This window comes from Vitis riparia, chromosome 17 (genome assembly GCF_004353265.1).
Source record: "Vitis riparia cultivar Riparia Gloire de Montpellier isolate 1030 chromosome 17, EGFV_Vit.rip_1.0, whole genome shotgun sequence".
Classification (NCBI taxonomy): Eukaryota; Viridiplantae; Streptophyta; class Magnoliopsida; order Vitales; family Vitaceae; genus Vitis; species Vitis riparia.
The window spans coordinates 17790082-17811239 of NC_048447.1; the positions used below are offsets into that span (position 1 = coordinate 17790082).

General features: G+C 37.2%; 1 protein-coding gene across 1 annotated transcript; it reads right to left on the bottom strand.

Moving 5' to 3' along the window:
• Window positions 1–335: 335 nt before the first annotated feature.
• Window positions 336–16545, bottom strand: LOC117903973 (UDP-N-acetylglucosamine--N-acetylmuramyl-(pentapeptide) pyrophosphoryl-undecaprenol N-acetylglucosamine transferase). Its single transcript, XM_034816499.1, has 5 exons — window positions 16381–16545; window positions 15420–16259; window positions 4796–4904; window positions 2744–2879; window positions 336–931 (listed from the first exon to the last, which is right to left on the bottom strand). Exons 1-5 carry the CDS (start codon window positions 16515–16517, stop codon window positions 810–812), a joined length of 1344 nt encoding a protein of 447 aa, XP_034672390.1. The 5' UTR covers window positions 16518–16545; the 3' UTR covers window positions 336–809.
• Window positions 16546–21158: the final 4613 nt, after the last annotated feature.

The following is a 21158-nucleotide window of genomic DNA, read 5'->3' on the forward strand; positions in this document are numbered from 1 at the left end:
TTTACATATTGAAAACTTAGAGAAACAAAAATGTTAAGACCCACGTTGAAAACTTCTACCCAAGCCTTCTTAAAAGTTGATTTGATCTCCCCATGCTCAGTCTTCCTAACAAGGCTTAAGGATTAAACTTGGTGTTAGCATAAGGCTGCGTAACAGTAAATTTGCTTAGCTCTGAATATGGTGTGCCAGAGATTTCTAATTTCGCCCTCATCGTCCTACCGTTGTTCTTTTTCTTGCTCCCATAGCCGTTTCAATAGTACGGGCTTTTGTGCTCCTCTCATGTGCCCAACAGATAAGAAAGAAATAGAGGCCTTCAGCAAAACAGATGGAGAGGCTTTTAATCCATACAAATATAGTCCTTGCATTGGGAATAGAAATTGAAGGACAAAAACCGTCAAGTAATTTCTGGTAGATTAACTGATGGCAGTAGTAGTTGTACCTGGATAGAACTCCTGGGAAAGACTGCAACATAATCCTGCTGGGTGTTTGGGAGCCCATGGCTGAGCCGAAAGTGTTTTTGAGAGAGATGTTCGATGAACTACAAAGTGCTTTAACCAAGTGCGGTTCCCACATTGAACCAATCAACCCATCATAAACACCCAGTGAATCTTATTTGTTTACATAAAAAAGATCTACTTCTATAATGTCTTGGCGTATCACTCGCGGACAATTGCATGGCCTCAACTTCTGTGGAGCTTCTGGCTTTTCAGTGGAATGTCATTGCTTTGAGGAAACATGAAAGTGAATACCAAAAGCAGTATTTACAGACAGGTCTGTTCTCAAGTGGCAAATTCCTTAACTTCGATGTGTCACTTCTTGGCTCTTGACATCTTGGCTAGAGAGATAATATGATGTGCAATCTCTGCAGAAGCATGGGGCTTTGCAACCTTTAGAGCCCGCTCACACATGTCTGCCATGAGACTTGGATCATCTGTTAAACACAAGGATCAATACCAAGACATTCAAGGACACATCAGCGTCATGAATAGAAAAAAATTGGATGAATGACAAAAATCACCAGTAACATATAAATAGACTTATTTATTCCCTTGAAGTGTTTTGAATCCTAAATAGCTATCCTAAGAAGTGAAGCACCTTTCCTAGCAGAAATCTAATTCCATGGAAGCTATGGTGCTAACATGAACTTCCACTAGAGAACTGGTACCTGGTACCCCAATTGCCCTGATAAATGGATAGAAGAAAGTATGGTATCAATTGAGTATTAGTTTAGAAATGTCATCTGTTAAAGTGAAGTGTAACATACATTTATCTGTATATTTATCTATATATATTGTTGAATTGTGCTGATGGAAAAGAAACGATTATCCTAAAAGATTCCGGCTTCCAGTCATCCAAATAACAACTAATGGTATCCATCTAAAATTCCTAGGACATAAGAGCATGTATCAATCACCACAAAATTAGTGTATATGATTTTGTTGCTTGAATTAGGTCCATAATCTTCCAATACCTAAACATCATGTTCTTTTGCCAAGATTCCATGTAAAATTAACTTAATTCATAAGGGTATGGCATGAGATAATATACTTTCAGGACATAGACCAAAAGTTTTGGATTGGTTTGCAAGTCAGCAAATTGATGTCAGCACCAACATATTACTATTTTATCACAAATTCCTATATTGGCAAGTGTTTTTGGTTGTTGGTAATTCCTGTCCAAACATTTGAATGATTTACTCATACCTCTTTGTATCTACACAAGTGATTCATCATTGAGAAAAGTTTGTTTCTTGCTTTGGATTGCAAATTTCATCACAATTGAGAGGTAAGTTCAGGTGTATCATTATGTGAATGATCATCATAGGGCAATGAAAGATATAAAAGACTCACGGAATATGATAGTTGGATTTTACAGAAATATCAAATATATATGACATAGGTGGAACAAACTGATAAAAATGTTGAAAAAAAACTCTAAAAAATGATAAAATAAAACATATACAGTATAATGTGAAGGTAAAAATTTGTTAAACTAGTTTTTTATTTTATTTATTAATATATGTATAACAAAATTTGTGGGTTTGGCTGAAACAAAATGTGTGCTGAAGACAAATTTGAATTTAAAAAGTGGATAATGTATACTAATGTGAAGATAAAAATTTTATTTCATTGAATTACATTATTTGAAAACATTTTCAATGTTTAAAATAGTTTATATTCTATCTGAAATATATATATATAGTCTTAAAAGTAAATAACTTTAAATTAATTAAAATTACTCACAGTCCTATTAATCAATCTATATTTATTTAACTTTCTACTAAAATGATCTTAAATTCATTTCAATCCAATTATAATTATTTATTTGAAAAAGAATTAAAACATGTCAATGAATTTATTAATTTTATCGAAAGATTTTTATTTACATTTTGAATAAAAAACTAAATCATTCAACAATTTTAAATAAGATTTTAATCATATATTTCATGTGAATTCTTTTTAAAAGTCTCTTTAAAAAATTTCTCCCACAATTTTTATTGTTAGTTTATTTAAATTATTAAAGTTATTGAAAGTTGTATTTATAATTTATCTTATCAAATTAATTTTTATTCAAAACTTATATTTTTGTAAAATATTCAAAAGCTCATTTTTTATTAATTTTTTTGATATTTTAGTTGTTTGCAATTTACCTATTCACCCCAACTCTTAAGGTAGCATCATTTTGCAAGAACAAACTTTTTCAATCACAACATCTGTCAGCACAGACCACAGATTCCACATACCTAGAATCTCCTCAATTGCAATTCTAAGAGTAGTTGAATCAAGTTCATCTTCAGTTATAACTCTTGAACCTGCTAAATCTGCCATTAAAATGGCATTTTTGAATTGATGTCCTTCAGCAACATTTGGTGATGGTATCTGCACATGTAAAGACAAGAAATTATTTCCTCAATCCAGATATGAAATTAAATATTTAATAGAACTAAATAAAAAATTGGATGAGATGTTAATTTGACATGTTGGTGGTCCCATAAAGAGAGAAAAAGCTATTTCTTTAAGCATGCAATCGTCAATGCTATGCAAAGGACATGATAAAACTGGAAAAAAATAGTCAAGATTTGTCTTTGGCATGAAGGTAATCTCCATTAATATGAAAAGACAAGCAAGAAAACTAAATTAACTGAATCTCCTGACGCTAGATGCCAACTTCAAGCAGTAATATCACCACAGAAAGTACTACCATTATGTATTTAGAACTTTATCTAAGGTCAGTTTTTGTAATTTGTTTCAAGTCCTTGATGTCACCACCAATGCCAATGCCACCACCGTCATTGTTTAGCAGTCCTATGCTGACTCAGAAGAATCCTACTCCACACATTCAGACCATACTAATAATTTTCGTCATGAGTTCTTTTTTATTTTTTAAATAAGCAAACAGAGAATCTATTGAAAGAGCAGCAATGAAACCCTAAGTATACATTTTTGTTATGAGTTATAGTCAGCTTTCCTTTTCTCCAGCCATGTTCAATTTTTTAGTGAGCTTTCGTTTTCCTGACTTTAGGGTTCTAGGGTGTCCTGTCCTCCTCTCTGGTCCCTTAATAAATTATTTTATTAAAGAGAAATAAAATAAAATATAATATAATAAAAATAAACAACCACATGAAAGAGCAAATGCAAATTACAAAGCCCATTTTTTTTTATGCTGATGTAAAACAATCTTTTAGGTTCAATATTTTGGAACTTCATAGGGCATGAACCTCTTTAAACATGGTAAAAATTTGTAAATATTAATTTTTGGGAATTATCTTGAGTTTATGCTTGCTCCCAACCCGAAAGATAATCACTAAGGCGGCCTGCTGCAAGCTATAAACAGAATGTTGGAGATTTGATAAGCATCTTCCAACTTGAGTGCAACCCCAGTTTCTAGCAGAGCCTCTGTTTATAAATCTGAAATGGAACTTCTAGCAGGCTCTGCATCAGGATTTAATTCTAAATGGAAGATAATGTACAGCTTTTTGTTTCAATTAATACCCTACGCTTGGGTTAAGTCTCTTTTCAGAGAGTGATGTGGTCAATGAACAATGTGGCTTGTAAAAACAGTAAGCTCTTATGAATCTCCATGTATATAAGAAAACATACTATAGTGAGCTCTTATGAATCTCCATGTACATAAGAAAACAAACACTATTCTTTTTCTTTTCTTCTCATGAAATGCCATGTAAAATCCTTGTGGATTTTACTACTGGAAAATGTCCTATGTTTGGTTTAAGTTGGTTTGATTTCAGGTATGGTCTAAAGCTGTCTGGAACATTTAAAACAAATATTTCTAAAAAGGTAAACATAAAAAAAAAAAAAAATTTAATATTCACAACTTAGTGGGATTGAACTAAAATTAGCCAACCAACCCAAACAATTTAAACAAAAAATTCTAATTTTTTTAACCATATTAAAGAGTGCATTACAAGGAAATAAAATAAGGAAAAAATGTATTTTGTATTTATTTACATGAATCAAGATAGAGTGGTCATGGAGAGAGCAACAATGAAAGAAACATATATGAGAAAGCAAACATAAATTGAACAAAAAGATTGTCCATTTCTTAAAATAAGGAAAAAAAATATATTTTGTATTTATTTACATGAATCAAGATAGGGTGTCATGGAGAGAACAACAATGAAAGAAACATAGATGAGAAATCAAACATAAATTGAACAAAAAGATTGTCCATTTCACAATATTATCATCTCATGCATGATTCAGATTAACACATCATAATTATTAGCTGTTATTTCATGTTTATCTCAAAGAAAACTTATGATTAGAATGCCAACTACCAGAATAGAAGGTTTCCCAGTGGCCAAGATCTCAGTGCAAGTCATTGCACCAGCTCTAGAAACAACAAGATCTGCAGCTGCATATGCTAAATCCATATTGTGCAAGAACCTTCAGGGTTTCAGAGCTACATCAGGTTCAAGGAAAATATAAACAAGAATGTACAGACTAAAATAAATACACGAGAAATAAATTTGAGCCTCATTCGTTAGAAAAAATAAAAAAGAAATAGGGCAATTAGCACATAATTTTTGAAGTTGAACTTCAGAAAGATAAAGAAACTATCACCAGAATGTCAGGTAGGAGTTCACATGAATATAAACTAGGGTTAACAAAATTAAAGCAAGAAGCCCCAAAGTACTTGGATTGTACGATGTGTGCTTCACAGCCACAATATTCATCTCAATCAATAAGTGACTCTCTTCAAACAGTTAAAGTAGTAGTTGATGTAATTCATTCTGGAAGCTTTGGGCTTACTACTTGGGTCGATAACATATGGTTTAAAGCCAAATCATAATCATTAATTTTTCATGGAAGTAAAACTTGAACTATTATAAAGATTCAATGAACTGGAAATGGTTGCTTAAAAAATGCACAGTGCAGCTATTATTAGGAGGAAAGGGTTACCAGGAAATAGGCCATTTTGGCAGAGCAACATAAGCATCATCCTAAACGTCTGCTGTGGAGAGTTGTAGTGTATGCATTTGTGTGCATGAACCTATGTCTTGCTAGCCCTGCTTTGCAGGACTGGGAAAATGTATCAAGTAAGTCCAGGAACTGAACCTTGGAGCTCACATTCTGAGAGTGAGAACCTGCCCATAGAGCATGTTAGTATATATGAACTGATATGGTTAAAACTTAAAAGCACCTGCTTCTATCATTTTCAGGGTGGTGGTACCTTGTGAACTTCAATGTTAAAAGGACCTTGATTTAAGCATTTTAACATTTTCAGGGCTACCAGTTCATAGTTGTTAAAGGTACACTTAAAGCGTGTCTAAGCTCAAGGTGCAACCATTTGCTAGCTATAGCACCTCACCTACTAAGGTACACACCTTGATGGAGAGGTGTGTCTCATATATTCTCTCTTTTTTAAAAAAAAAAACAATATGTTAAAACTTTATATAATTTCATTAGTTTTTTATTGGATGATTCTTTCAAAGGTTTGAAATCATGAATTTTCTGTTTGTTTAGTTAAATTATGATCATATTTTACACAATTGACATGTATCCTATAGGTTGTGTTTCACTTCATTTAGGCATGTGCCTTGTGTTGCACTAAGTGTTGAAGACTTTTGCGCCTTTTAAAACTATGTGCCAGTTTCTTGATTAGTTTCACCCAGCAATGATGCAGAGGAATCAGACTTCATTTAATATCTATTGGCATAAAAAAAGGCAAAAATATTATATAATGTGGGGCCCATATAGATAGCATTGCTCCTTAAGAAGACCACTTTACCAGGTCTGGAATACATGGGACATCAATTCAGAATTCTAGTTTCGTAGAAATATCTTCGCATGGGCAGTCATTTAGCCTATCATATAGTTATGAGAGGGTAAAGAGCCATCAAATATTAAGCTTAGGAGCGTTGAATCCTAGGACCAATTAGACAGGCCTTATGATTACCTGTAAATCCTAAGAATGCATTGAAGCACTCAAAGAAATACACTCTTTGAAGATAGGAATCTTAAGGATGTGCAAGTTCACTAAAGTGATCAAACACTTCTATTTCTTTTAGTGTAAGTCCAGAAAGCTCCAAGCCATCCTTAAAAGGGTTTGCTTGTATTCATTTTTTTTTTGATAAGTAAGCACAGAATATATTGATAAGAGACCAAAAAGCCACACGTATACAGGGGGTATACAAATTAGCTAAGCCTCTCCACCAAAAAACAACAGAAAACCCACCATCCCTTAATTGGAGGCTATCCACTCCAACGAGCCTATAAGAGACATCGACCTCTCTCCACTATACATTCTCGCCCAACACCATAAATTACAGACAAAAGAATTTTTAAGTTTCTGAATATCTATCATCCCTCCCCTAAAAGCAAGCCTATTTCTTTCCTTCCAAAGGGTCCAAAAAATGTACAACGGTATAGACTTCCATATCTTTTTCCTTTTTTTCCCTACAAAAGGGCCCCTCCAGCTTAACAAGACCTCCTTTACAGTTTCTGGAAAGACCCACTGAACACCAACCAAAGCACATATCATATCCCATAGGACTTTTGCCACTATACAATGTATGAGGATGTGATTTACAGTCTCCTCTTCGCAACCACACAAGAAGCACCGATTAGGGAGGTGCCACCCTCTTTTCTGAAGCCTATCAAGCGTAAGCACCTTACCCCAAGTAGCTTCCCAAGCAAAAAACAGAATTTTTGTTGGGACTTTATCCACCCAAATGTTGTTCTTCGGGAAATTATTAGCCACGGTATTTACCACCAAGTTGTATGCTTCTTTTACTTTAAACTGTCCGTTTCTCCCCCCTTTCCAAAAAACAGCATCCTCTTCTAAAGTAGGCTTGAACCCCCTCAAAAAATGGAGCATATTACCTACCATTTCCAGCTCCCAATCATTGAAACCCCTCACAAATCTTAAATCCCAATCACCATGGCCCACATTCTGGTCCCACAAATCTGCTACTGTGCCATTCCTATTAGCAGCCATCTCATAAAGGTGAGGAAACCTTTGGGACAGCACTGTACAACCGCACCAAGAGTCATTCCAAAAGCTGATTTTGGAACCATTCCCCATATTAAACGCCATGTTTTCCCAACACCAATCTTTTTCCTTCATAATTTCCTTCCAAACCCCTACTCCAAACGCCCCATTAGCCTTTTTGGTCACCCAACCAAGACCCTCTTGCCCGTATTTCGCCAAAAGCACTTGCTTCCACAGATTTTCCTTTTCACAAGCAAACCTCCAAATCCATTTTCCCAACAAAGCCTTGTTTAGCGGGGTTAGCTTCCTTAAACCAAGCCCCCCCTTTTCCTTCTCCGTACACACAACCTCCCACTTAACAAGGTGCACTTTCCTTTCCAAGTTTCCTCCTCCCCAAAGAAAATCCCTTTGCACTTTTTCAAGCCTTCTCGCAACCGACTTTGGCATACGGAAAAGAGACATTTGATACAATGGTATACTAGCCATTGTGCTCTTAATAAGAATAAGTCTCCCGCCTTTGGAGATATATTGACGCTTCCAATGCGCAAGTCTTCTTCTCATCTTCTCTTCCACCCCATCCCACACGGCAACGCTCTTGTTAGGAGCCCCCAAAGGCAACCCTAGATACACCGAAGGCAAAGAGCCCACCTTGCAGCCCAATTCCGCAGCCATCTCCTCCATCTCTTCCACCTCTCCAACCGGGAATATTTCACTTTTATCCAGATTTATCCTTAATCCTGAGGCGGCTTCAAACCAAAATAGAATCCAACCCAAATAAGTTAGGCACTCCTTCTTGGCTTCACAAAAAACTATAGTATCATCCGCAAAAAGTAGATGGGAAACATGCACAGGCTGCCCTCCTCCTCCTTGGATCCTACATCCCGACAAAAACCCCCCTTCAACAGCCCTCCTAATCAGATTGCTCAACACCTCCATCCCCATCACAAAAAGGTAAGGGGAAAGGGGATCTCCTTGCCTCAACCCCTTAGAACTAGGAAAGAACCCAGCCGACACACCATTCACCAACACCGAAAACTTGGCTGTGGATATGCAACTCCACATCCAACCCATCCACTTTGGACCGAACCCCATCTTTCTCATGACTTTCATCAAAAATTGCCAATTTAAACTGTCGTAGGCTTTCTCTATGTCCAGCTTACAGATAAGACCTCTCTCTCCCCTTTTTTGCCATGCATCAATTACTTCATTTGCAATTAAGGAGGCATCAAGGATCTGCCTCCCCATTACAAAAGCATTCTGATCAGTTGATACCACTCTCCCTATCACTTTTTTGAGTCTATTGGCTAACACCTTGGCCAAGAGTTTGTACAGCCCCCCCAAGAGACTGATTGGCCTAAAATCCGCAAGATCCTCTGCCCCCCCCTTCTTGGGAATCAAAACCAGAAACGAATTGTTGATGCTCTTGATGAAGGCCCCTTGCTCATAGAACTCTTTGAAAAATTCCAGCACCTCCTCTTTAACCAGGCCCCAGCATCTTTGCCAAAAAGCCATAGTAAAGCCGTCCGGTCCCGGGGCTTTGTCCCCATTCATCTCCAACAGGGCACTATGGATTTCCACCTCTGAGAAGGGGTACTCCAAGTTCTCTGCCTCTTGCTGATTTAGATGCTCTAACTGAAGCATTTCAATATCCGCCTTCCAATCTGAGTTTTCCATAAGTAAATGTTGGAAAGCATTCACAACCCCTTCTCTCACATCCTTCTCCTCAGTCATCCATACCCCATTTATCTTAATTCTGTCCATATGATTGAATCTACGATGGGCAGCCACCATACGATGGAAGTAGCCTGTATTTTTGTCCCCTTCCCTTAGCCATAATTCTCTGGAATGCTGCCTCCAGTGAGTTTCCTCCAATGAGACCCACTTAGCAAAACTGTCCTTTGCTTCCTTTTTTGATATTGTTTCCTCCTCTGATAGTCTTCTCTCACATTCCACCTTGTCCCAATGATCCACTAATTGAAGGGCAGCAGCTTTATTATCTTCCAATCTCCCAAACACTTCCCTATTCCACACTTTAAGCTTTTGCTTCACTGCCTTCATTTTTGTAGCCAGCCTATAACTGGCACTGCCTCTCACCTCCACTCCCTGCCACCAGCTATGGATTAACTCTTGAAACCCTTCAACATTAAGCCACATGTTCTCGAATCTGAACGGAGAAGGCCCTCTTCTCACAGTTCCACCCTCCAGCACCACCGGAAAATGGTCCGACACAGGCCTAGACAACCTTTTTTGAGTCACGCTACTGAATTGATCTAGCCAACTAGAAGAAACCAAGAATCTATCCAACCTGGCCCAATACAGATTATTAGGCCCCCCACTCCACGTATAATCTCCTCCTTGCATCGGGAGATCGATCAGCCCTAGCTCATCTATAACCTGAGCAAATTTCCTCATTGCTGCAGAAATTCTCCCTTGTCTATTCCTCTCATTTTGAGAAAGAATAACGTTAAAGTCCCCCCCTACACACCAGGGTTCTTCCCATAATCCTCTAATAGCCCCTAACTCATCCCACATACAGTCCCTTTCATTTTTGGTAAAGGGACCATACACCCCCGTGAACACCCAGACAACTCCATCATCCACCTTCCTAAAACGACAAGAGATAGAGAATTGTCCCTCCTCCCACTCCAACAGCTCCAGCAGCCTTTTATCCCAACAGACCAGAATGCCTCCTGCCGAACCACACGCATCCAAAGCCCTCCAATCCAAGAATCTCCCCACTCCTATACTTCTAACCACCCACTCAGTCATCAATTGAATTTTCGTTTCCTGTAAACAGAATAAATCTACTTTCTGACTTTTCACAACGGCTTTAATTAATTTCCTTTTAGAGCTATCATTAGCTCCCCTCACATTCCAACACATAATTTTAAGCTTCATTTACTTCTACAATTTGACACCCTCTGTCCTGTGAAGGACTACTCTGCTTGCTCCCTCCCTCATAATTTATTGAGCATTCCAGCCTTTTCAACTCCCTTTCAAATTTTGTCTTCTCTAAAACACCTCTACTGTATATCTTTTCTCTTCTTTTTCTAATTTTTGCCAGGAAATTCAAGATCTCCTTCTCCAACCCTTCTGTCGAGAAGCCCAAAAACTGGCTAAATTTGGCCAGATTGCAATCCTCCCATCCATTCTCCCTTTCCTCTCTAGCTTCTTGAGTCACAGCCAACTGTGATCCTCTCTCCCACTCCTTGTCGTTATTATTCACAATGTTGACTTCGATCAAATCCCAGCTCCCACCTCCATTATCCACAGATTTACCCCTACTCAGCGGGGTATCATTTTGAATCTCCTCACAAGCAACCCCAGAATGATCGTAAAACTCCCCCTCCGGAGCCCGATCAAAAGGAAGAGAGGAAAAAGAAGAATACCCCGAGGCCCTAACCCCCCTTTGAATCTGAATAGACCCATACCTCGATTCCTCTTCAATTAAAGCCCGATCAGTCATTGAATGAGACGGTGCCATTTGCTGCTTCCCTCCGTCTTCCATCTCCCTTACTTTGACAAAATCATCTTCTCTATTTCTTCCCTCACTGTACTCGTCCCGCGCCCATAGAGAAGCCCTCTCTAACTTACCATTTCTGCTCTCAGGCTGGGACGGGCTTAAATAATCCCCCACCAGACCATTATTTCCAGCCATATCTGGGTTTACATCAGCCCACCAACCTGGCTTAGAATAGGATGGCCCAATCCCAGGCCCATCCTTCTCAATCACCACCCCTTTTAGCTTTAGCCCTTTTAGATGGCTCACTATCATTTTTTCCCCTCCTTGGGCCTTAGGAAATAGCGGACCCTCATCAGGCCCAGCCCCATCAGACGCCACCCCATGCCGATTTGGAAGAGGGCTGAACCCATTGGACTCCTTCCTGCCCACAGACGGGCCTGACTGAAGAAGCCCATCCTCCTGACCCAGATCCGCAGGAGACGGGGCTCCAGACCCTACTCTGGCCCGCTTGCCAGTCCTATCCCCACCCACTCCTCTGACTTGCCCATCAGTCGCGTCAGCAGGCAGCAGCAGCGTCTCGGGCCTTGCACTGTCCAACTCACCAACGCGCGGGGTAGCGCGTGCCGCAGCTTCACCCCTGACCTCCTCGCTGTGTTTTCCTTTCATACGGCTGCCCGACATCACCTTCCTCATCTCCGGCCTCACTTCCCACCAGAGAATAAGGGAATAACACACCTCCTCCACCATTATGTCTAATCTGCTCGGCAAGCTTCCATTCCTTCTCTTGACACGGATGCGAGCCCATTCCAGTTCCGCCATCTTCTCCGTCTTGGAATCCATTGCTACGAAACCTCCACACTCGTCCCCCACTTTCCGCAAGATGGACGGAACCCATAATGAAACTGGAAGCCCTAGGATCTTTACCCATACTTCCTTCCTGCTCCCACCTTCATCCTCACATCCACACCTAGGACTCCATCGTTCCAGCCCTAACTGAACACCTCCCACCCGCCTGCTTCCAGAGGACAGAACACGATCGGCTTCCCCCTCAAACTGGAACTCCAAGAGAATCCTGCCCTTTTCCATCCTTGCCAGCCCTAGCTTGCCCTGCAACCCCCAGGACCTCGCCATCACCCATCCTAGTCTCTCCATGTCCATTCCATTCTCTGAGTTAGAATTCCAGCTACCTACAAGGCAATGTTCCAGTTTACGCAGATTCCCCCTAATCTCTTCTTCTCTGACTTCCACTCTTATCACTTCCCCCTCCCTGCCATTCGCCCCCTTTACCATATCTGCAAACGACTGCCCCATACTCGCTTTCAACATGCCCCTTTCCTCCTGCTTGTTCTCCTTTTTGCCATTGCTTCCTACCACCTTCTTTAACATCTCCGCCATAAGGTTCCACCCCCCTCTCTCGCCTCTCCCTTTTGGAATAAAGATATTGAAGCTTCTCTTTTCCTGTTCAACCACCCCTAATTTAATGAAAGCCCCTGCTTTGTTCTCATCCCGCACCATGGAATAGGCTCTCCCATTCTCCCTCCAACCTCTTTCCCATTTTCCTTTATCCTCTGCCTTAATACACTGGTTCAAGCTGTCCAGTAGTATTTCTACACTCAACAGCCCCAAACGGACCCATGAAGAAACCCCTCCCTTGCTTTCCTCAATAACGATTTGGGTTTTGCCCTGTTTCTCCTCCACCCCGATCTCGAAAGTCTTTGACTCCACCCCAAAACTCCCCTCTTTCCTTCTTCTCCTTCTTCGCTTTCCTTCGCGAAACCCTCCCTCATCGCCCTCGCTCTCTCGCTCGCTCTCTCGCTCCATCCACTTTTAGAGCTTAACCAGTTTTTGTACTACTATAATTACATGACTGGGTTTGCTTGTATTCATTATGAAGTAATCCCACTTATATGTTCTCAGGCGTTTTAAGAGTAAATTCCTTCAAGATTTGGATCAAACCTTCATAGAAGGGGTCATGTATGCATGTGAAAATTGAAAGTAAGAGGAAAGAATTAAGTGATTCCTCTTCTATAAACAGTATTCTCTGATATTTGAAGCTGTGAATTACTTCCAAAAATTTATGAACACATCTTCATTTAAGGTCTGTCCCAAGATGTTGATTCTTCCCATGCTTCGATTTCATCCAAATCAATCCACCCAAACCTTCCCTAATCCATTTCTTTCCCTAGGAAAATCTCAAAATATCCATTCTTCCAACTGTAATAGACTCATTATTCTTGAAACTATTTTTTTTCATATTTGTACGTAATCTAGGTGCATTTCGCCTTGGCAAACAAATTTGGGTGAAAGATCCCACTCAGCTCTTTCAGAAAGTTAGCAAAGGGTTATTTAGCAAGCTAAAACCACAGTGACAGACAGGAACAGAACAGAAAGAGCATCAAAATCAACTTTAGCTTCCTTAAAGGTTTTCAAGAAGAGCAAGATTCTCGCCTTTAACAGCATTTCCTACTCTAGATGTGAATTCATATTTCCCCATCAATAAGAACAGTTAGCGTATTTTCTTTTGTCACTGTTCCAGAAGTTATATAGTGAAAAGAATTCAATTGAAACAAAAACATAGACAAAGATTTCATACAAACAAAACGAAATACAACTATATAGATCCCCCAAAATATACAACAGCTCTGATCGATGCTTTGAATTTAACTTACAGCCAACATGACAAGTAGCAAATCATTACTCATGTCAACCAGGTGTAATTGTGTAAACCAATAGATGCATAATTTGAAAGTAATTCAATGTCTATATGGTACATAAAGGAAAAATAGATTTTTATGTTCATTATACTATGGAATCTTCAATAAGCTGGTCCACTATTAACTACACTAGCCTCTGATTAAAGTATATTCAATGAGAGAGAACACTCCTATGCATATGTCCTCTGTTAACTACATCAGTCACAGATTGGAAGAGATACTACAGTATAAAGAACATAAACAAACATTTTCATTTGTCAATCAATTGATACATACAAGAAGGATAAGCAATCCTTTAAAGATGTACAAAGGTTGGTAGAAAGTAGCCAAGAACTAGAACCACAAAATCAATTGATACACACAAGAAGGATAAGTAATCCTTCAAAGATGTACAAAGGTTGGTAGTAAGTAACCAAGAACTAAAACCACAAAAAACTAGCCTAACCAAAAAAATAAAATAAATAAAAACACATACATATAGGAGAAAAAACTCAAGGGGGAAGGAAATCTCCAACAAAGGAGACAATTTGCTTTGCTCCTTGTTTGGCTAACTGATCAGTGACTTGGTTAGCTGAATGAGGAATCCAAGAGAAGGAACAACCCAACTCATTTGCAATACCAATGGTTTTATGCATCCAATTGTAAAACTTCCATTAATTTCTTTCCTTATAGCCACTCAAGATATTACAGTGGTAAATATCTCCCTCAACAATTAGATTGGATAGTGAAATCAGAAAAGTCGTTCAAGACTTGAAAAATGGCTTTCCAGAGGCAACGTTGTGACCACCAAATCATAGTATTGGCATCCCAACCATTGGACTCCAAGCCATATATACTTAGAATGACCTTATGTTAAAAAAGGTCGCTCTCTCTGGGAAACCTCCAAAACCACTTACTTAGAAAGGATTTAATCCTCAAAGAGATCTTCCCTAACCCTATTAGCTTTATTCCCCAATCATTGCCAAAAAGCATTGCTTTATTCCTCAAGGGCCGTATATAATAAACTGAATTTGAGTTTATGAATACCAAAAATGATTTGAAGTTAGAGCATACTAACTCTCAAGTCTTATATAAAGGTATACTCAACCTGTATGATTTATAGGTAAAGTGATCATCTGCATGCATTTATCTGATTTTTTATAGACAAAATTAAAAACCAAAGTAAACTCTCTTCTACTTTTCAAAAGGGAGTTGATGTTGGATGACTTAAGTGCTAGGTTTCTCCTCTTTTCCTTCACTGTTCATGGCCTCATTTGTTTTGCAGACGCTTTTACTAATTATCTTCAAACATTCTCCATTAGTTTTGTTTTATCACCAGTTTGGCTATGCCAGAGCTTCCCAAATAGGATCACAATAATTTTATCCTTTCTGCTGCCACTCAAACATCTTAACATTTTCATTTCTTTCATGCCCAACCTTAATGAGGAATCATTTCAAGGAAGCTCAAAAATAGTTCCAAAAAGAATTGGTGGTCCATTACATGCAACAGCATTTCTCCTTCAGTGTGCTTTCAATGCAAAGTTGACAGAATGTTATAAGCATATCTCCATGCAATCCTATCCTCCATCTATTCTATCTCATGATTTCATACTTCCTGATAAACAATCTTGGAAATTCTTCAACATGGGCAAACGTATGGCTTATGCTATGCTTTGATCTTTTTTCCACGTATTAAAACGAAAATTCAAACCCATACGAAAATAAATTTCCACAGGACAAACGAAACATGTGAACATAGTTCAAACTGAGAGCATAAGAGAATGGAAAACTGATAATGAAAGAAGACTCACGGGGACAAAACCAAATGTGGATGATTCTTAACAAGGCTTTCCATCTCATCAAAAGCCTCGATACCTGTCTGCCAAATGATAAACAAGTTCTTGTGCTCCAACAGCATTTGATAGTACAAATTCAACATTGCAATGTTGATAGCATTGGCTCCTAAAGAACCTCCAAGAACCAACACTACCTTCGCCTCCAAATTCCCTGAATTCACATAACTTGGAAAGAAATGCAACCTTGCTGCCGCCTTCGAAACATAGCGCCTCACCGATAACCTCACCGGATTGCCACTTACAATACACTTGTGCTTTGGGAAGTAGTCAATAGATGAATTGAAGGCAACAAAAACCTGATCAGCGAACCACGAAAGCACCCAATTCGCGATCCCGGGCACCGAGTTCTGCTCCTGGATCACCAATTTCAATCCTTTCAGCGCAGCCGCCAGACAAACCGGGAACGAGACGTAGCCGCCGGTGCCGACCACAATATCGGGGTCGAAGTCACGCAAACGGCGGTAACATTGGACCATCGATTTGATCAGACGGTAAGGGAGGAGGACGTTTTGGGGGGAGAAGATCGGCCGGGCCAGTGGGACGGCAGGAATGGAATCGAAATCGTAGCCGGCGGAAGGAACGGCCGTGCTCTCCATACCGTGACCGGTGCCGAGGAAGAGGATTTGAGCGTTAGGGTTAATGATCTTGATCTCATCCGCGATGGCGACGGCTGGGTAAATGTGGCCGCCGGTACCACCACTGGCGAACACCACACGAAGATCAGCTGAGGGTTCGACATTGGCTGAGCAATTTTGTTGATGATCTAATGCTAAGCAACAGAAGACCCTGAGCTTCCTGAAAGAACACCAAAAAAAAATAAAAAATAAAAAATGAAGATGAGTACTGAGAAGCAATAAAAATAAAATAAAATAAAATAATAGAGGTTTTTTTTAATGTTAAAGAGATAGAAAGGTGCCTGGATTTGGTTGGAAAAGAGAGAGGAGAAGGAAAGAGGGGGGAGTATTTTGGAAAAATGGGGAGTTTGGGGGAAATGGAGATGGGGGAGGAGATGGAAGCCATGGGAGGTGGAGGGAGTTGTTGGGAAATATGCATGTGGGAGAATACAGTGACGAGTTGGTAAAGTGGAGTGGCAAACTGTACGGGAGACACTAGAGTTGACGGCAGTTTCAGTGGGACAGTGGCCCACTTTCAGATCCCTTTTGTCGTGTAAGGAGGTTGGAGGGTGGAACAATCACCCATCGGATGTGGCCTAGGAATCGGATTCCCTTTGGAAATGCGTCACTTCTGTGGTCCAGGGCCCCTGTTCCTTGACAGGAATGAGACGCACGCACGAGCAGGGGGTTTTCTCTTTCATTTTAAAACTCACAAAAAGAAAAGAAAATTTAGGTCAAAGTTTTTGAAAAGAAAATTCTGGATCAAGTATTAGATTTCTTATGATTTTGTTAGGTAAGCGTTTTTCTTCTACTTTTGAGTAAAGTCATGTGTTCTTGTTTCGTGAAAGTATGACTTTGGGTTTTACCAGAAAACCTTTTACAAATTGATGAAGTGTCTCTTTTGGTTTGGGAATTGGGAATCTCCTTTTGATTTTTTCATCTCAATTCCACCCCCCAAGCCCCTACCCCTATCAAATGTGAAATTTGAAAGTGGGGTCTTTTTCGGACTTTTGACAAGAGTATTTTTAAATTATCGTAGCAGAAAAAGTTATTCCAAATGTATGATAATTTTTGCCAAGTAGAAGAAAGGGGCACCGATAAAAATTTTTTAAAAGTCAAATCGTCTTTTGAGAAGACGATTTAAAAAAAAAAATTAATGGAAATCCAAAAAAAAAAAAATTCAAAGGGAAATCGTCTCTTCATTGAAGAGATGATTTCCCATTAAAAAAAAATTTAATATTACAAAAAATTGGAATTCCAAACTATTTTAAAAAAAAAAAAATTCAAAAGGGAAATCGTCTCTTGAAGAGATGATTTCTCATTAAAAAAAAATTAATATTACAAAAAATAAATTAAAAAAAATCCCAAATTAAATGAAAAAAATTAATATTACAAAAAATTGGAAATCCAAACTAAATTATTTAACACTATTATTAAATTTAAAGCATATATAAGATCAATTAATAATTTTGGATAATGTTGTATTTCACTATTTCTATTTTTTAAATTTTAATATTTTTTTAAATCATATATTATGCAAAATATTTAGAAATATAATTATTGTATTATTATTATTTTTAATTCTCATTTTATTAATATTTTATTTTATTTTATTTTTAAATTTAAATTTTAATATTTTATAAAACGTGTTATTTGATTGATTTGATTGATAAACATATGCAATAATCCAATTTAATATTAATTAAATAAAATAATAATATTTTTATTTTTTATTTATTTAATTCATTTATCTTTATAGAATGATAATTTACAATAAATAATATTCTAACAAAATTACCATAAATCAAATAAATTAAAAAAATACATGTAATAACAAATATCTAATATTTATCATGCATTACACAATAAATATGAAGTAAAGACAAAAATATTAACTACGAATAAAATAATACATCTTTTTGTAGACCCCTTTTGGGCATTTCTTTTTTTAAACAAAAGGGGGGGACCAACTGCAGAGGAGAAGGAGGAGTAGGGATGGCCATAATTTGAGAGGCCATGCCTGCTGATGAGGACACAGGAGAGTGGGTGAGAGAGAGAGGAGGGTTTTGAGGTTAGGAAGGAAGCTGGGAGGTGTGGGAAGCGGGCTAGTTGGAGGCAACCTGAAGGAGAAAGGGAAGGTATGACTGCTATGAATGCTTGGGTTTTTCTTCATTGGAGGATAATCTCTCTTTGTTTTTCTGGATTTTTTTTTTTTTGTGCGTGGATCGTTTGGCTCTATGTTTAGTTTTATGGTCTATGCTTGGTTGCTATCCCCTTCATTTTTCCATGGGATGCATGTTTGATTTAACTCACCCTCATCTAAACCCACTGTTTCAAACATGTAATATGGTTCGTTTTATCCTTTCCCATTGTGCTCTGTTTGCTGTTTTCCCATGTTCTCGATGTCCTACCATGGTGAATACCATAGTTCTCCATTCTGTCGGAGATTTTATACCGGAGAGCACCCACAATCGTGGCCTCAGGTGCAGTTGGTGCTGGTGCTGGCTGGCGTCGCCGCTGCCGCCGCGGGGAGGTGGTGATCTTGCTGAAGCCAGGCACGGAGGGAGAGGCAAGCTAGAAGAAAAGGGAAGTCTTGGGCTTGGGCTTGGGCTTGAGCTGGGGCATTAGGCCCAATCCTATATTGGCTTTGGTTTTGGGTTTAAGTTGGAGCCCAAGCCCAAGGTTGCTGATGGAAGGCCCAATTGCTCCTTATGCTAGCCACTCTCATGGCCCAAGTCCATGATGAGTGAGCCCATTTAGTTATTTCATATCCTAAAAAGTTTTAAGTCTTTAATTTTAATAAATTATTAGCTTATTCATGCATTGTCATTTTACTTATTTTATTTTATTTTATTTTTTTATCTTCACCAATTTAGTTAGCTTAAACTTAAAGACAAATTATTAATTATATTTTTATTTCGAAATTTATACTATTCGATTTCACTAGCTTAAACATTATGATTATTAATTATTATTATTATTTCGTATGAATCTATTTATCACCTTTTAAAAATCTCATTCGCTAAAACTTAATTCTAATCCTTCAAACACTCCATATTTTTAATTTAATTTTTCAATCCTAATTTAATCTTTCACTAATTCGTTTAAATTTTATTTTCATCAATTAGAATTATTATCACATATTTATCTAGTTATTTAAAGTTTAATCCTGCAAAAATTCCATGTTTTAATTTAATCTTTCAAATCCTAAAAACTCTACAATTCAACTCAATCTTATTTTCATCACTTAAAGTTACAATCCCGTATTTATTTAGTTATTTAAAGTCTAATCCTTCGAACATTTCATATTTTAATTTAATTTTCCAATCCTAAGAATTCCACAATTCGTTTAAATTTCCTTTTTATCAATTAGAACCATCATCCCATATTTATTTAAAGTCCGATATTTCAAAAGCCTCAATTTAACTTTCAACCTTAGAAATTGTATTAATCGCCTAAATGTTATTTTCGTTAACTAGAATTCTTATCCCCTGTGTTTTTTTTATTATTCATTTAAGGTCCAACTCTTCAAAAACCTAATGTCCTGACTTAATTCTCAGACCCCTAAAAATTCCAAATTCCTTTTATTCGGTTTAAATGATTATTTGCGTTAATTAGTATTATCATCCTATATTAGTTTATTTATCCAAAATCCGCCCCTTTAAAAAGATCCAATGTCATAATTTAATTCTCAATCCTAAAATCCCACTATTTGTCTAAATGTTATTTTCTTTAATTAGAATTAGTATCCTATATACATTTACTTATTTAAAGTCTAATCCTTCGAAAATCTCATGCCTTAACCTAAATTTTCAATAATTCGTTTAAACCTTATTTTCATCTATTAGGATCATTATCCCATATTTATTTTAGTAATTTAATCTTTTAATAATCCGTTTAAATCTTGTGTTCCTCAATTGGAATCATTATCCTATATTCATCCATCTATTTAGTCTAATCCTCCAAAAATCCCACGTTTTAATTTAATTCTTCAAAATATTTGTTTAAATCATATTTTCGTAAGCCGAATCTATATCCTGTATTTATTAGTTATTCAAAGTCTAATCCATCAAGAAAATCCCATGCTTTAATTTAATCTTTCAATAATCCGTTTAAATCTTATGTCCATCAATTGGAATTGTTATCCTATATTCATCCATCTATCTAGTCTAATCCTTAAAAAATCTCATGCTTTAATTTAATTCTTCAAATATTCGTTTAAATCTTATTTTCATTGATCAGGATTATTATCCCATATTCATCTATTTATGTAAAAACTAGTTCTTCAAAAATCTCATGTTTTAATTTAATTTTTCAATCCTAAAAATTCTACAATTCGTCTAAATTTTATCCTCACCCATTAGAATCATTATTTCATATTTATTCAAAGTCCAATATTTCGAAAACCCTCCTGTCTTAATTGAACTTTCGATCCCAGAAATTCCATTATTCGTCTAAATTTTATTAATTAGGATTCATGTTCCACATCTATCTATTTATATAGGATCCAATTCTTCAAAAATCCAATTTCTGAATTAAAACTTCAATCCCAAAAATTTTACTACCTATCTTTATTCGCCTAAATATTATTCTCGTTAATTAGTATTATAATCTCATACCTACCTATTTATTCAAAGACTAATCCTTTAAAAATCCAACACCCTAATTCAAATTTTCAATTAGAAAAATTCCACTATTTTATTTATTTATTTATTTTATTCGTTTAAACATTATTTTTGTTAATAAGTATCATTATTCCATATTTGTTCATTTATTTATTTCAATCATTAAAATTCAACTCTTCAAAACCGGCTTTCCAAATTTAACCTTTATACTAAAAAAATTTCACCATCCACTTTTATTCATTTAAATATCATCTTTGTTATCATTATTATAAATTCCACGTTTACTTGTTTCTTTCTTCTAAAAATCCCAATAATTAGAGTTCAATTATTCAAAAGCCCGACTTTCAAAATCCCACTATTCACTTTCATCCGTTCAAATATCACTTTCGTCAAAATCTGATTTTCCAATTTAATCTTTAATCTCACAAATCTCACTATTCACTATTCATCCGTCC

Excerpts from the sequence above, each read along its gene's own strand:
- LOC117903973 (XM_034816499.1), bottom strand. The coding sequence starts at position 16,517 with ATGCATATTTCCCAACAACTCCCTCCACCTCCCATGGCTTCCATCTCC. Across the intron at positions 16,260-16,380 it reads TCTTTTCCAACCAAATCCAG|GAAGCTCAGGGTCTTCTGTT; the intron begins GCACCTTTCTAT and ends GTGTTCTTTCAG. Across the intron at positions 2,880-4,795 it reads CTGGGAAACCTTCTATTCTG|ATACCATCACCAAATGTTGC; the intron begins GTAGTTGGCATT and ends TTACATGTGCAG.